At 33.9% G+C, this 16,142-nt stretch overlaps 1 protein-coding gene across 4 annotated transcripts in view; it reads right to left on the reverse strand.

Annotated features, from left to right (window-relative positions):
• LOC106066828 (uncharacterized) overlaps positions 1 to 16,142 on the reverse strand; it is a 40,241-nt gene that overhangs the window by 11,506 nt on the left and 12,593 nt on the right. For 2 of the 4 annotated variants that reach the window (XM_056029319.1, XM_056029320.1), the window contains exons 3-23: positions 12,575 to 12,652; positions 12,380 to 12,449; positions 11,629 to 11,766; positions 11,377 to 11,467; positions 10,837 to 10,931; positions 10,628 to 10,690; positions 10,111 to 10,166; positions 9,695 to 9,743; positions 9,401 to 9,503; positions 9,155 to 9,261; positions 8,952 to 8,993; positions 8,336 to 8,422; positions 6,967 to 7,224; positions 5,990 to 6,113; positions 5,453 to 5,716; positions 4,772 to 4,900; positions 4,425 to 4,516; positions 3,634 to 3,735; positions 2,584 to 2,721; positions 2,057 to 2,110; positions 5 to 1,727 (exon numbers count right to left, since the gene is read on the reverse strand). In XM_056029319.1, the coding sequence (XP_055885294.1) occupies positions 5 to 1,727; positions 2,057 to 2,110; positions 2,584 to 2,721; positions 3,634 to 3,735; positions 4,425 to 4,516; positions 4,772 to 4,900; positions 5,453 to 5,716; positions 5,990 to 6,113; positions 6,967 to 7,224; positions 8,336 to 8,422; positions 8,952 to 8,993; positions 9,155 to 9,261; positions 9,401 to 9,503; positions 9,695 to 9,743; positions 10,111 to 10,166; positions 10,628 to 10,690; positions 10,837 to 10,931; positions 11,377 to 11,467; positions 11,629 to 11,766; positions 12,380 to 12,449; positions 12,575 to 12,652 (3,863 nt within the window). The remainder of the gene's footprint in view (positions 1 to 4; positions 1,728 to 2,056; positions 2,111 to 2,583; positions 2,722 to 3,633; positions 3,736 to 4,424; positions 4,517 to 4,771; positions 4,901 to 5,452; positions 5,717 to 5,989; positions 6,114 to 6,966; positions 7,225 to 8,335; positions 8,423 to 8,951; positions 8,994 to 9,154; positions 9,262 to 9,400; positions 9,504 to 9,694; positions 9,744 to 10,110; positions 10,167 to 10,627; positions 10,691 to 10,836; positions 10,932 to 11,376; positions 11,468 to 11,628; positions 11,767 to 12,379; positions 12,450 to 12,574; positions 12,653 to 16,142) is intronic. The other 2 variants (XM_056029321.1, XM_056029322.1) reach the window with 2 other exon arrangements.

Consider the following 16,142-nt stretch of genomic DNA (forward strand, 5'->3'; position numbering starts at 1 on the left):
TCACCTTTTCCATCCAATAATTTGACAGTATGTCCCAATGATTCAGAAGAGTTCTGCTGCACTTGGCTTGTTAGAGAGAGTGATGCTCCAGTTACTCCATTTGTAAGGCTGCCATGACTCCCAGTTGAGGGTTTGGGAGGTAATAACAATGGCTGCTGCAAGATTTTAAGCAAAGCAGGCTGTAAGCCATTTGTAGTCTGAGTAGAGGGCACAGCATTCACATGTGGGGACTGAATAGTGACAAATGGAACAGAGCCACCACCACGGGAAACACTGCTAACTATGTGCCCAAGACTTGAGCTCAGGATTGACCCACCAGTGGCTCCACGGCTTTGCTCTGCACTAGTGGTCAATATCTGAGCCAGGCTGGACATTGGGGTCTGCATCGATTGAAAAACTTGGCCTAACTGCAAAGGGGTTGATGATGATGATGTTTTGACATCATTTCTGGAATCAATACTTCGGATTTTTGCTGGTGTGTTAATTGCCACCTCAGAGCTTTTATGCTTAAGGTATCCATTGGCCAATGGCATATTGCACATAACACTCATTTGAGAAACTGCTCTCTCTGAGCTTGTAGTGGCCACATTCAAGCTCTGTTTTAAAAATCCCTGAGAGAGAATGCTACCACTGGGTGGATGGCTGATTCTGGAAGCATTAACCATCCCTTCAGGTGAGGAAGTTATTGCACTCTTTGCAGAGTCATTTAAATTGTTACTGCTACTGCTGCTATAGATACTGCTGCCTTTCTTTTGGGTTGAGACTATGATTTCTCTTTGGGAATGTATCCTATGAACTGGGGTTATAACAGTTGCATTGTGATTGAGCGTAGCTTTGTCTTTACTTGGACTAGAAATGCTTTCTTTCAAGGATATCAAGTCCTCAGCTGCTGATTTTTCTATATCAGTGTACAGAAGTGATGTAGAGGAGACTGAGCTGGCAAGGGCATTACTTTTACTGATGTGAGAGATAACAGACTCCGAGTTTTGTAGCTGAGTAAAGTTTATATTTTCTGTGATTTTACCCCTGAGCAAATTCTTCACCCCATTAGGCTTGGGTGCTTTTTTTATATCAATTTTGGTACCAGGGGGAAGAATACGTGAATTACAGTTTGGAACTGAAGCTACCTCCATTGTATCTGGGATCCAGGGAGAGGATACATGTAATGATGTTTTAGATTCATCTGCCACTTCCTTGACAGATGTGCTAGGTTTCTTGAATGGCTGCCCTACACTCTTCTTGGGCTTTGGCTCAAACTCTCTCACACCAACAATTGGCTTTTGTGATATCTCCACACTTAATGGGAGTTGCAAACAATTGCCTTTGATCAGTCTGTCAGATTCTTGCTTTGGGATTGAATCAATCTTTCCCCTGACAGCTGAACTTCGGGTCATGCCATTGTGCAAGGCAGTGGTCACTTCTCTTTTCAGTGTAACCAAAACCTCATCAAAAGTATCATAATTCTCTTTCATGTCTTTCTTTTCTTTCATTAAGTGAGTTATGCCAGCAGACTTGCTCACTCCATTAGGCAATGGCTGCTTGTTGCTGTGATTGAGATTGTGATCTAGCTGAGAATAACCACCAAAATCCATTTTAGAAGTGTATTTCCTATTGACATCCTGTAAAAATTGCAGCTCTGTGTAGAGACGATCCACATCAGCCAGTAGCTTGCGTTGTTCATACTGATCTTTGTCCATCACCATGTTGGAGTGGCTGGTCAATCCATTCTGGATAATAGAATATAAGACACAAAACATTAACCTGAGAAATATATAAGTTTCTATCTATTAGCTATAGTCAAACTACTCTCAAGATAGAAACAGCTCTAGGCAATAAAAATTATTTACTAATCTAGCAACTATCAAGTTCTAAAAGGCTGTTTCTATAAGATGGTAAATATTAAAAGATTAGCATTGCTGGTATCTCAAAGCCTGAGGTCAGAACAGAATACATTTTGACTTAATGTATTCACTTATAACTAATTTCATAATGAATACATTATTACAATGTAAATAATTAACATTATCAGTTTAACTAATTTTTGTTTATTTCTCACTTTGTTTGGATGCATGCAAGATTTTCTGTCCATAACATTTTTATATGCAGTAATCTGTGGAAAAAATACATTCTATGTTAAAATACATTATACAAATAAAGATAGAAGGAATGCTAAATGACTCAATGTGCATGAAGTGATTCTGAAAACAATATGAATGATTATTAGCCTTGTTGGAAGTAATAAATGGTTATAAGTTATATTGTTATATGTTTTGTTTTTAATTTACAAATATTTGAAATGAAATCCTGGATAATATTGAAGTCTCTCAATAAATTTCAAAAAACGAAAAAAATGTGCTAATGTCAAAAACAATGTCTTGCATAATCTTTAAAAAAAATGTTTTTGTTACCAGTGTTTTTGATTTGTTTTAGTAGAGTAGTAATAGAACTTTTCAAAAAAACTTTTTATATTAAATAAGAACAGTTCAAATTGTTTCATGCAATGGAGAATTGAAAAGATGGCAAAACAAAAAAGGTAAAACCAAAACAAAACAAAACAAAAAACAATAATGAACAGGCAAAGACCTTTTGATTATGTTCTGCTTGGAGAGCATTTATCTGTGCCCCAAGCGAGGCAGTCTGGGACTTAAGCTCATGGTGTTGTAACACAATGTCTTTAGCCTGACTGATAAGTTCTCGCGGAGTATCCGCTTTAATCCCCATCTGAACAGAGAAGAAAAAAGTGAGAAACTAGAAGTGGAAGAGAAAGATCACCCGTATGCTTGATCTTTAATTCACAGACAAACATCTATCTTCTTTCATATTAAAGGTTCCAGAATTCTTTTAAAATTGAAAATTCAGTTTTAACAGTTGATGCTCTACATGTTAACTACAAACAAATATTCATAATTTAAAAAGTTAAAGTTCATCACCCTTACCCATTTTCCCCAAAAGTTAATATGCTAAATCTCTTCTAATACCAAATTATCAGTTTTATCTTCTAGATCTAGTTACTTTGAAAGTGAAAAAATTACATTGGCTGAAAAATATGTTTTAACTTTATCTGTCATTAAGAAAATGACTAAGACAATATATAAATAGGAGTTGTTTTTTTTAAACATTTTACAAAATTTGCGTTCTGCAAATGGATTACCAGAGAAAAATTTGTTGTTAAAAGACCATATTGTAGCACAAATGTGTAAAATCACAGACCAAAAAGATGTTCAAAAAATAAATAATTTCTTTTAAAAAACTTAAACCATATCATTGGTATGACCAGTACATTTTTATGCCATTTATTTCATTGCTCCTTTGTTACGTTTACTTAGCAAATAAACATCATAAAATTGAGTAGGAAATCAGTAGGGTGTGCTGTGAACCTCTTGTAGACCCAGCACTATAATGCTTCTAGCTTGCAAAGCCAAAACAGTGAAAAAACTAACTTAATTTTAAGTTCAGCTGAGAAATATTACTAATGCTAAGGGACAAGAGTATGGCGTTCCAGGTCTATCGATTTTCTATTTCCATTTCTTAATGTCATCAGTATGTTTTACCAAAACTACTAGGATAAATACACTATAGATTATAAGGTCAAAGTTGCTGAGATTTTAAATCTAAACTAGGAAGTATACTTACTTCTTTTAAGCGATCTTTAATCAGTTTCACACCATCTCTTTGTAACATGGAGATTTCTTTTTCCAGACCTTCAGTTTTAGCAAGCAACTCTGCATTTTTGCACTAGATAATATTTTTGATAAAAATAAATAATTCTTATACACAATCTGATACAATGAACTAATAACATTTATATTCAGCCAAACCTCAATAACACAAACTAGTAAACATTTGATAAAGCTGCCTCATTAAAAGTTAAGCTACTAATATTTATATTGAACAAATAAATTTAACTATAATTAAGTAATCAAATAAATACAACTATAATGAAGTAATCTTATAAATACAACTATAAAAAAAAAAGAATCAAATAAATACAATTATAATAAAGTCACCAAAGCTGTCCCATAAAGTGTGACACAATGAGACTCCAGTGCAAAACTATGAAACAGACTAATCAATATATGATTATGCCATACAGCATCCTTCAGTTGCGAAGAGACTATGAAATGTATGGGCGTTAGCTATGGTCGCAATGATGTCACCAACACACCAGTTTCCCCTTCTCCATGCCGCTGATGTATCCAAAAGAATGCCAAATGCAGATGACAAGCTCTACCGTAAACTGCTTAAGGGTTGCTGGCTCCTGATTCTTCCATCAGGGTTGACTTCCAAAGCCTTTCCAATGTTTGGGTAAAATTGCAAGGCAGCTGAAGTTTGAATTCAGCCAAGGCTAATGAGCCCCTCCTTCCCAAAGCTTAAGGGTTTAAGTGCCTTTATATATAGTTTTAAAAAAAAAAAGGTCTATGTACTTTTTCTTGTTCAATCTGCAACAACAATATTGCCTTGTACTGGGGTGTCTGCATGAAAGCCAAAAATGACAAGAGACTCTGTTTAAATGATTCTGAAAAAAAAAAAAAGCAATGAGTTAATCAAACTTTGAACAATAGTAGTTTTGTAAACATTGTTTTAAGTTACATCAATTAAATAGATAAAAAATTTTGCAATAAGAAAACTTAATTTTACTGTATTCAATTTGGGAAATTTTTCAAATTTATTTAATATTATAGCAAACATGATTCAATCAAGCATAATTTTAGATCAGTCAGATCACCTATTCTATTTACATTGCTTTTAAACAAAAGCAAGCATTTCTTACCAAAATACTGTAAAACTCCAGCCTGTTTCTCCAACATGGATACAGTCTGTTGTTGAACTGTGGGCTTGAAGTAAGCACTGGATGTTTCTGTCATTCGCTTATCATTGTAACAAACCTGCTCAGTTGGATCTGCAATAATCAGGCCAAATCAAAAATATTTGAATATTTGAATCTGTGCCAATAACTGTCTCCAGAAAATATTAAACAGAAATATTTTTTTCTGGAGCATCAAAACTTGAAGAACTGGTACAAATGAGATATTTGTATGTTTAAACATCTAATAAATCAATGAGAATCGATTTGTGAAACTATCAAGAGCTGCAGAGTTTCAAAATAGCAGCAGAAATTTTAGACTTTTGTTGAACATGGTAATGAATATTTTAAAAAGAGACCTTATGATTAATAAGGCAAATAATAATCCTTGTTATGGCCATTAGTTTGGCAGGACAGCTATTTTTTCAGAACAGTGTCATACAAGGTTTACTTTCTGAAATAGATATGTTTTGGTGCCCATCAAAGCTGGACAGGCTCAGAAACATTCAGAGTTCATGTCTTAAAATTACTGTCTATTAAAAAACATAAAAAAACAAACATTCAGAGTTCATGTCTTAAAATTACTGTCTATTAAAAAACATAACTGCTGGCATGTTACTATAAAAATACATGAATAGAAAGACAAACCTTTTCCAGAAGTAGACATGATGGTATGGGCGTGTAGTAAATTCAAACTGTCCAGTGGCTGTGATGAGGCAACACTGCTGGCCATACTGACTGGACTGCTGGAAATGGTATGAGTTACAGGGCTCTGGTTTCCACTTGTGGCCAGAATTGGTGCAGGTCCATTGGGACTACCCTTTTTAGCTACATTTCTGTTCAATCTGGGACGGAGTTTCACTGCTGCCTTACTTTTCACTGCTGATGTCTCTGCTGGGGGTTTCTTACCCACTGAAAGGTTTAAAAAAAAAAAATCAGAGTAGAAAGGTATCAGAAACTGAGTCAACAAAATTCCTTAATATGCTAGCCATAAGTTTATTTCAAAATTATGTTTATAAAACTATGCTATTATACTTTGTACCAGTCCAGAAGACAAACTAACAAACAATACTCAATTTGAAAAAGATTACAATTTACAAAACTAAGGAATAAAGTTAGATACAATTTGTATATGTTCCTCCTTAAATGGAAGGAACCCAATAGAGTAGGAGTTAATACTGTTACCTTGCATCTGTCTCATGCCCAGTGCACCATTATTGAGTCTTTTCACAGTCTTCATTCTCTTCTTTTTCTGCTTTAACTGTTTACTGACCTCTTTGACTTTAGTCTCAGTCACTGCATCTGCAGTCTGTCGAGTACATCAATGCATACACATTTTAAACTTTGAAATAGAACTTTCAAGACATATTTTTTTAAAGCAAAATCTCGAAAACAAAATATTTTAAGCCAAAGTAGAACTCATGTAATGAATTACTTGACTAATTAAGCGTGCCCTGTATAAACTCAGATTTGAGCAACCAAATTAAAAGATAACAATATGCATCCATGCTCGTCAATTTGAACAAAAAATTTAAACCCAAGTAGAATTTATGTAATAGATTATATTAGATACATTATTGGACTAGAACAAAACTGTGGTAACTCATTGTTTAACGATAATATATGTATTCATGTTTTGTCTTGATTTAACAGAAGGGAATATTAAAAAAAGGGACATTAAAACTTATACAATTAGATCTAGTATAAATTTAAGATGATTTAAATGGATAAGAAATACAAGAAAAAAAATAAATAAATTTTAGAAAAAAAAATACTGAATTGTAAAACCTCAAAAAATGGAATGACAAGAAATGTTTGAACTGTAAAATGTCTTATATTATAAATATAAGATTAATAATGGCAAACTATCAACTAAAGCAACAAGCAGGGCAGGCCATAGGCAAATGCAAATTAGGCATCTGCCTAGAGCCTCCGATTGGTGGGGGCCACGCAGAGGACTCAAACCAATTTATTAAATAGAAGAAATAGTGAAACTTGCCCTCATTGTTAATGCTGGAGTCACTAGCCTGACTAGGTTTTAATAACATTGTGTTATTTGTTTTCACTGTTTAATTTTCTATTTCATTTGGGGCCAACGAATTCACTTTGCCTAGGGCCTCCAATTATTCAAGGCCAGCCCTGCAATAAGGAGGAAAACTTACAGAACTATCATTATCGTTCTCTGTGCCAGACTGAGATTGTGGCTTTTTGACATACTCATTCCACTGACGTCGTGTTGTTGGTCCAAATATAACAGTACCACTGTCCTCTGTCACAGCACTGTTGGTTGTGGAATTAGTGAAACTGGAGTTAGAGTTACTGTCAAAGTCCAAAACTTTAGCTGCGGTCACTGAAGGAGGAGAGTCATTTTCACGCTGACTTCCTCGAACACGCCGCCAGCGCCCATTAGAATTGGAATCCTGTTTGTTTAAAGAAGATTACATTAACACTTTGTGTCTTCTTCTTTCTTGGACTAAATACAAGCATTGGAGGTATGACAGGGGTTCAACCAAACCCATAGAAGAGATTAAATATGCAGTTCAGCCTATTCTCCAAAAATTGTGCTTTTAGAGAAGTTTATCAGGGCCAGTGTTTTAATCCAGCATGTTGGACCAATGCACTGATTTGAATGGCAAAATCATTTTCCTTAACCATATAAGGGCATGTAAAAATTTTTCTGTTCAAGACACGCGAAGCCTCAAGTTGTAAAATTTATTTTGACAGAATAATTTTTCTTGTGATTAGCTGACAGTATGGAGCTAAATGAAACAGTGTACACACCAACCTTAAAATTATCAAAAGAAAACAGGCTGTTTTCATATATAGTGAACATTTTAAATTACAATTATCTCAGATAAAGTAAAAGTAAAGTATCCTTTTCAGACCTTGTAATCTATAAGGAAAATGTAAAGATAATTTTTTTTTTGGCATATGGTCTAGGGAGCCATGTGGCCAGTTCAATGACCAATCACCTTTACTTTCCACAACTAGGGTCGGGTATCCATTGGGTGGACTCAGGAATGTCCTAAAACCCACAAATTCAAAAGACTAAGATTTCACAGACATCTGAACCCACGATCCCTCGATTCAGAACGCAAGCGCTTAGCCAATCAGTCACCACTATCCCTAACTATGATCAATTATTTTCTTGAGAAAAGATGATGATGTAGTGGAGAGAGAACACATGTGGACAATATGGCTTCTAAAATTAATAATTGCCATGTAAACATGATCAGTGTGTTTGGGTGAATGAAGAATGAATGTGGTAAAGCTTATAGAGAATTTTTTAAAAAATATACAATGAACATTAGGAAGTGGTTAAAAATCTGTTTGCCAAAATAGATGTGTTCTTCATGAGCTTGCCACTTGAGATGATTTAGGTTAAAATATTATCAATGTGTAGTAAATGTGTTTCTATAGTTGTGAATATTTTTATTTATTCAGAATGACCTAAGATTTATATATTAGAAAAGATGATGGTCATTTCAATATAATTTAAAAACATTTGTGAAAACAAAAATGTAGACTTACAGATCCAGCAGATAGGGCTCCATTAATTTTTTCTTTTATTGATAACACTGGTCTTCCTTTTCTGTCCTTCCTGGGTTCTAACTCATCCTTCAAGAAAAACATACAAAATACTTAAAAAAAAAAAGACATCTCCTTTAAACAACTTTTGGATAGACATATTATTTTGATTCTAAATCACTAATGAAAGATTTTAAAAAACAATGAAACATTTTTCATCCCTCCTCCCAAAAAAAAAATCCTTGTTACGCCAATGTATCTAGGCTTTATAATATTTAATTTATTAAACTCTTCAATGAATAGGGCCAACATGCAGAAATATTTACTAGTCCCATATTCAAATTTAAATTAATTTTTTTTTATACTTTGAAAAATTATAAAGGCCAATAGAGTTTTCCAGTTTGGCAAACGAGCTAGTAATTCTTTTCCTGATATATATCAACTGTCAAATTTCTAGGAAAATCGTTAGAGCCATTTTTGAGATTTGAGTCCATGAAGGAGTGACTTGAATTGTAAAAATAAAAAATATAATACCTCTTCATCAGTCTTAACTATACATACATATATATGATATAAATTTATACTTAAATAAAGACTTGATTTAAACTAGTTTACTTACACGTTTGGCAGGATTCTTTAAACGTATGAAATATTTTTCTAACTGGAATATAAAACAAACAATTTTAATACAACTGCATTTAAGTCTTTTAATAAATACAAGCTTTAATAATTTTTTAATTATATTATACAAATGTTTTTATTACTATTTAGTTTATTCATAACTAGACAACAAATTGTATGATATCAAATAAGGTTACCAACCAGAGTTCTATCAATAGTGTGGACATAGTAAGCAAAAGGTTTCCCTGTCCAAGACACAGCTCCACATAAAGGGGACAGCTCTTCCACGGTCATTATAGTACCAATATCTAGGGAACACACATTTATCATCATTTGATATGAAATAGTTTGAATGAATCAATATATGCCTAACAGAATATTAAATGCTCATAACTTGTTAATAATGCAGATTACTAACATAAAGAACAGCAATAAAAAAAAATTTACCACTCAGGTTTCTTTCAGTGATTCTAAAATTTAAAGGACAGAAAGCTTTAGAAGAAACTATTCTTGCACCTTCTTTCAGACAATTGGCAAACCTTTGTTTCAACTGTTAAATAAAATGTATACTCTTTCATATAAGACCATGAATAAGAAACTGATTACCAACTATAGCAAACTAATGATTAAAAAACTGATTACCAACTATAGTAAACTATAAGAAAATGTTTACTAATCAACAAATGAAGAAAACAATTTTAATAACTAAAGTTATTTTTTGCTATAGCATTAAATAATTACCTCATGATCCACAACAGGGCCGAAAGCAAAATTGTTGACAAAAACTATCCTGTGAAGTTGCATGGTGAAATAATTTATTGATAATGTAAAGAAAAACAGTGTCAGCAGGAAGTTGTGTAAATAGAAAACTTAAAGACCAAGTGGCAAAGTAACATAATGATGGAAAGAAAAGTTAATGTACTAGTGAGATTTAAAAAACAACTTATAACATAGTAGTAGTATTCAGGTCTATGACAACAAGTTGTGTAGCAATACAATAGTCAAATTTAATTATTAAACTAATTTAACAAAACATAGAGAAAAAAGGGAGTACAGCATAAAAACAAATGAAGAGAGAGACACGTTATCACAGTATCTTACTGGTCCAGTAGATATCACAGAGGACACTGCCATTTTAACAGTAACAATATACTTACGTAGCCTTATTTAGTTTTTCTTTTACATCATCATGAAGGAAGTCCCCCTTTTCAATCTGATTAACAAATTGCGGTAAGAAAAGACATTTTAAAAAAAGGAACCAATAGATTAACAACACATCGACCTGGACAAAAAGTATCTTGCCAACAGGAAGAAATGTTCTTACATGAGATATCTTTTACTTTAAAAAAAAAAAACATACATAATTTTAAAAAATGAAGTCATTTGTTATTCTTTGTATTTTCTTAACAACCAAAATCTGTTTTTGTTTCATTGAGTCAGAGGATCATATTTAAATACAATGTCTTCCGGAAGTAACATGTCAATAAACAAATATCCCAGAAGTGTAGAGACATGTTGGCTACATGTTCAAACCAGTGATGCTCTGAATAAACAGCATAAAGCATTGTCACATATCACAACTTGAAGTGATTAATGTTCCAGCAATCAACAATAAAACTCCTTAAAGTTGAATCTTAGGACCCATTACTATACAATTTAAGAAATAATTCTTACCAGAAAGTCTCCATGCTCTTTTCCATACCACTTCATCCATCTGTGAAACTCTCTTTCCATTCCCTTCACAGAAATGCAAAGCGATAGCATTAACATAACATATTCAAGGTAATATTGTAATAAAGTAAAACATTAGAGTTTCAATAAAAAAATGTAAGCAGCTGAAAACTACTACTTAAACAGCATGAGCTACTTTCATTGCAACTAACCACGGCATACTCTGCAGGCCACTCAGCCTTTTCAACACCGTAACAAAACTTGCAGTTGGTAGCAGCAGAGACTTGAAGTATAACTTGACCTACTCCTGAATGACAAAAGATACATATTATATAACATATTATATCATAGGGTTCTTCAATATGTCATAATAAAAAAAAAATGTTAACTAAGTTACTTTTAATCTTAAAGCAATCAACATTGATTATTTTTAAGTCATTTCTTGAAAATTAGAATTGCATTAAAACAGATTTCTCCATAATGTAAATGAGTCAATATTTTTTTTCATAGCAATATTCGACAACTGTTTTTTTAATTTTATTTGTAACATATATATTGCTTTCTAGTGTTGTTTATTTTTAATATTGATAAAATAACAAGCTTCCATCAAAACTGCAAAGATCCATGGGGCAGGTGATAAAAGTGTGACCAGTGACCCTCAGCCAAGTTAGTGCTACAACTAAGCCCATAGGTTTGAAAGGGATAGTGTTTTAATTGGTTGACTAAGAGGTAAGCTAATATCAATTGCTTACCACTGCCAAGGTCTATAAAGTAATCTGACTCTGTGAACTTGACTGATTTGATCATTTGCTCAACTAACTCAAAGCTGGTTTCTCCATACACCTGGTGAAGTCAATGACAAAATATTCACACATTAATAAACAATAATAACATTTCTAGTTGCAACAGTACTTTAAACAACAACATCTTGTAATGATGGAAGATCTACAAAATCATCTGAAATATTACAATGCCTAAAACAAAAATCCTAGTAATTTTTCTACCTCTGGTGAGAAAGGTTCATAGTGGTTCAACTTTTCTGGGTCAGTGACTGAATGGTTGTAACACTGCTGAAGTATATGCTTGAGCTGCATCATGGAGGCTCGTTTGTTGAACTGTCTTTGTTTGGCAGAACCTTTCATCTGAGGACAAGGACAAATCAAGTCACATGATATTGAATAGAGACAGATTTTAAGATGGGCTGCCAAGTTAGCATTAGAAGTAACCGAGGCCACAGCAGAGCTTGTAACTAAATAAACCAAATCCAATTTAGACCATAAATTCCCACATCTGTATCTACCCCATTAACTGAAAGTTCTAGCTTATGCTCTATTGGATGAAAAATGCTATAGCAGCAATTCTGTAGGGCGTCCCTTTAGAGGTATATTGTGCAGAACACTGCTTTGCTAGGGCAAGAACTACATTTTTTTCTGGCAGCAGGAAAGGAGTGAGGTGGTGTCAATAGAAAAAGACAAAAACACTGTGTTACAGACTCTCCAGCCCTGTATCAAACAAATTATTATAATAGTTTGTGTGTGTGTCTCTGCATGTTTTAACTGTAATTTATGACTTTTTAACTTAATTTAAAATAGCAAATATGTATATTTCAGCAACAGTAAAATTGGCAATTGTTACAATTTAAAATATTGTATAATTTATAAAGATAAACCAGTTTTAAAACGTAAAAAAAAATAATATTAAACAGGCCCCACACAACAAAGTTTGAACAGAAACTAATGTTAAAAAAATACTTACCAACTGCCTGATGCCTTCTATTGCTTTGTTGTACCTTTCACACAGGCTTTTTGTCTGTTCATAGTCATAACTGTTAGACAAACAACAAATATATTTGAGAAATTTTACCTAAATTATTATGTTGGTCTAGATCTAATAACTAATGCAGATTTCGGTAAATAACAAAGAAGAATACAACAGGTCAAACTAATTTACCTTGAGACATCCTCCCCAGGCTTCAGTATCTTTGTTTCCAGTGCTGTCTTAAGCTCGGAGAAATCATCACAAACCAATCTGGCAGGACAAAAAAACAAAAACAACAACCTTTAAAGTGAGTCAATTGCTTAAAATGAAATTTACTTTTGGGAAAGTTCTGTGACAAATAAGATAATTATTCTATATCACTACCTATAAAACTAAGATAATCATCATAGGATGAAGTTCTTGCTTGGACCAAAACAAGAGGGCTTCAAAGATACTATAAACTATTTTTTGAAAAAATAAAATTCAAAATATTTTGACTTCATACTATGTCAAATATTCATGTAGGTTTTCTTTTTTAATATTTAATGAACACAAATGACACCCCCCCCCCCCCCCCCCTGTCCCAGAGAGATAGACATTCAGGGGGCAGGTTCAATTATTGAATTGAATATGTGGTCTGCAGTATGATATTTATATATTATAGCCAGAATATCTAGGACTACGACTGAACCACCTGAACCCTGCACAACAAATGGTAACTCCAAGTAAAGTTGGTTGACCTATCAGCTTCAGTGTGAAATGAACAGAAGGATGGCAGCCAACTGCTTTACAGGTAATGGACATAGGAACATTTAATCTGATTTTAACAACCTGGTAACTAGAGCAGCCAGACTTACTCACTGCTGTGTGTGATAAGCTTTAAGCTCACTCCAACCCCAAAATACATTTCTAATAGAATTTTAACACCTATGTCTCTCTCTCACTCTTCCAACTAAACTGTTAAATAAGATCATAAAAGTCTCAACCCAGGTGGGAAAGCTGTAACCATCATTATAGATAAACCAATGCTATATCTTCTTCTCTCCCCCCCCCCTCCCTTCCAGACTTGTACAACACACATTGTAATGCTCTTAAGAAATAACAAACTATTAATGGAACTATTCATTTTACTGTCCACAAATTGAATGATTTTTTTTTAAAGCAATTAATCATTGCATGTTTTCAAATAACTGATTTATGTATCCTAATTAAAAATAAATATCAATGTTTTTCAGGGGGGAAATTGAGACTCTCATTTCATAAAAATTGTTTACTTTTCCTTCTCCTTTCTTTTAAAAATATCACATCTTGTTTCTTCATGATTTTATCTTTAAAGATTTGCACCTATTTCAGCCTAATTTTCAATCAAAATTTTAATAGTCCCTTAAAGTTTTCAACATGATGGTGGGATTACATTAAAACGATTTGCACTTTTCCCTATGGAGGACACTTAAAAAAGCTAACATTTTAATCTTGATTAATTCCTGTTAATATGCCACCAGATATTTATAATTCTGCTGACATATTATTTTAACAATAATTGGTTACAAAAAAACATTAAACTTCAGTGGTGACTTTAATGCTTTTTGTTTCTTCTTAAAGAAACATTGCTTTGAAATAGCTACTAATCATAGTGAGCCAATAGATGGTTGAGATATTTGAATCAAAGCACTCCAGTCATATGTATCACTCCATAATGCATAGTAAGTAACAGTCAAGTTCCCCTTTCAGACCTCGCGATCTATAGGGCAGATGGCGCTAAGGTCATCTGTTTTTGGCCAATGGTTAACGAGCAGGGTGTCATGTGCCCAGCACAATAACCAACTGCCTTTACTTTCCCAACTTAAGTCAGGTACCCATTAGAGCTGGCTGGACTCAGGGCTGCATTTAAATCCCGATATTCAAAATCATATTCTTCACCGAGATTCAAACCAACTGCCTTTGTCTACTTGACAACATTTTTGTTAATTTCTTGAGGTCTCAAAGGCCTGCTGGAATTTTGAAAGTGAAACCATGCAAAGTAAATTGTTCTTCTTCCGCACCCCCCCCCCCCCCCCATGTTTTTAGTAGCAGCCCAACAACAACAACAACAACAAAAAATCCTAAGAATTAGATTGCAGGCAAGCAACATTTTTTTTAAACAGAAAAAAAGTAGAAATCTACAATCATTTATAAAACTGTTTGGCCTAAAGAGAAAATGTCTAGTGATTGTCCTCTCGTTCACAAAGCTAGCAATACATAGACCTAGAGTTGTTTTCTCTATCCCGCCACCCCTTTCCCAGTCTTTCAAAGTATTTAAGCCAAGACTATGAGCTAGAGCACACAATGACTAGTAGAAACTAAGCACGTGTAGGGCTGAGCCTGAATGCGACCCGTCATCGCATGATAGTAGCAACAATAAACTTCATTTTATTCTTATTAAAAGTCAACTGACGTAGGTTTCCCGCTCGCGCCTCTCTTTCTTCCTAGTCCCACGCGATGTCACCGAGACTAACCTGTCGCATATGGGGGGAAAAAATGACCTCGCGACTCTGACGTAAGAAGCACACACACACACACTTACAAAGCTGGAGCGCGCTGCCACGGACAAGAGATCAATTTCCAAAAGAAAAGGGAAGAGAGGAGCGCAGGGGGGTTTGAACACTAAACAAAGAAAAAAAAAGGCGCTCACTAAAAGAAATAAATGCCAGTTAATTTGTAGTTGTCCTGACAAACAAAAAACTATGCCCCAAATAGTACCATAACAAGTGAGACCATTCTTTGAAAACATATTGACATGGTAACAAAAAATATGTGTTGTTACATCGTTAGTTCCTTTGTTTTGTAGGAACAGGTTTCCCCAATTGGAATGATTCATTTGATTGAAGTGTGCTAAGTTTTGAAACAAGTTTACACGAATATTGTGGACAATGACGCATTGAGTGATTTGAAGTAGTAGATGACGAGTATGGACGTTATAAATAGAACTCAGTGGACGCTAATTGTCCAAATTATTGAGTTTTTAAAATGACGACACATGGTCAAAGAGCGCCACGAGCACAGAATGCAACTTCAGAAAAAACAACAACACATCTATTCCAATAACTCAATATAGGTTTGGTTAAACAGGCAACCCGCGCATAAATCTTTGGTAACGTAGAACACATCAATCATACATGCCATTCATTTGATGACATAAACAGACATGATGTCACACATCAATCATACATGCCATTCATTTGATGACATAAACAGACATGATGTCACACATCAATCATACATGCCATTCATTTGATGACATAAACAGACATGATGTCACACATCAATCATACATGCCATTAATTTGATGACATAAACAGACATGATGTCACATTAATCATACATATCATTACTTTTCGTCACTTAGACTCTGGACACAAGCAAGTCAGGCATCAAACTTGTAATCGATTGCTTTGATCAAACAGAACAGACATGTCAATGATTATTTTTGGTCACAAAACGGGCATGTTGCCACGCATTGCACACCTAATCAAGATTTATTGACTTTTTCAAAGAGTATATTTTGCTGATCACTTTAAAGTCACAACTTTACAGTGAAGTTCAACTACTTACTAGGTATTACAATTGTTGAAAGGTTAGATCTAGGGCTAAACAAAGCAACGATGACCAGTTGACTAGTAGATTGTGCTATGTATATAAAACAAATTCTAAGCCCCTTCAAACTCTGCCGTTGTAGGAGTATATAAAGAGATGGGTAATTCTATTTTTTCAACCTTGCTAG

The sequence above is a fragment of the Biomphalaria glabrata genome, chromosome 5 (genome assembly GCF_947242115.1).
Source record: "Biomphalaria glabrata chromosome 5, xgBioGlab47.1, whole genome shotgun sequence".
In the NCBI taxonomy this organism is placed as follows: Eukaryota; Metazoa; Mollusca; class Gastropoda; family Planorbidae; genus Biomphalaria; species Biomphalaria glabrata.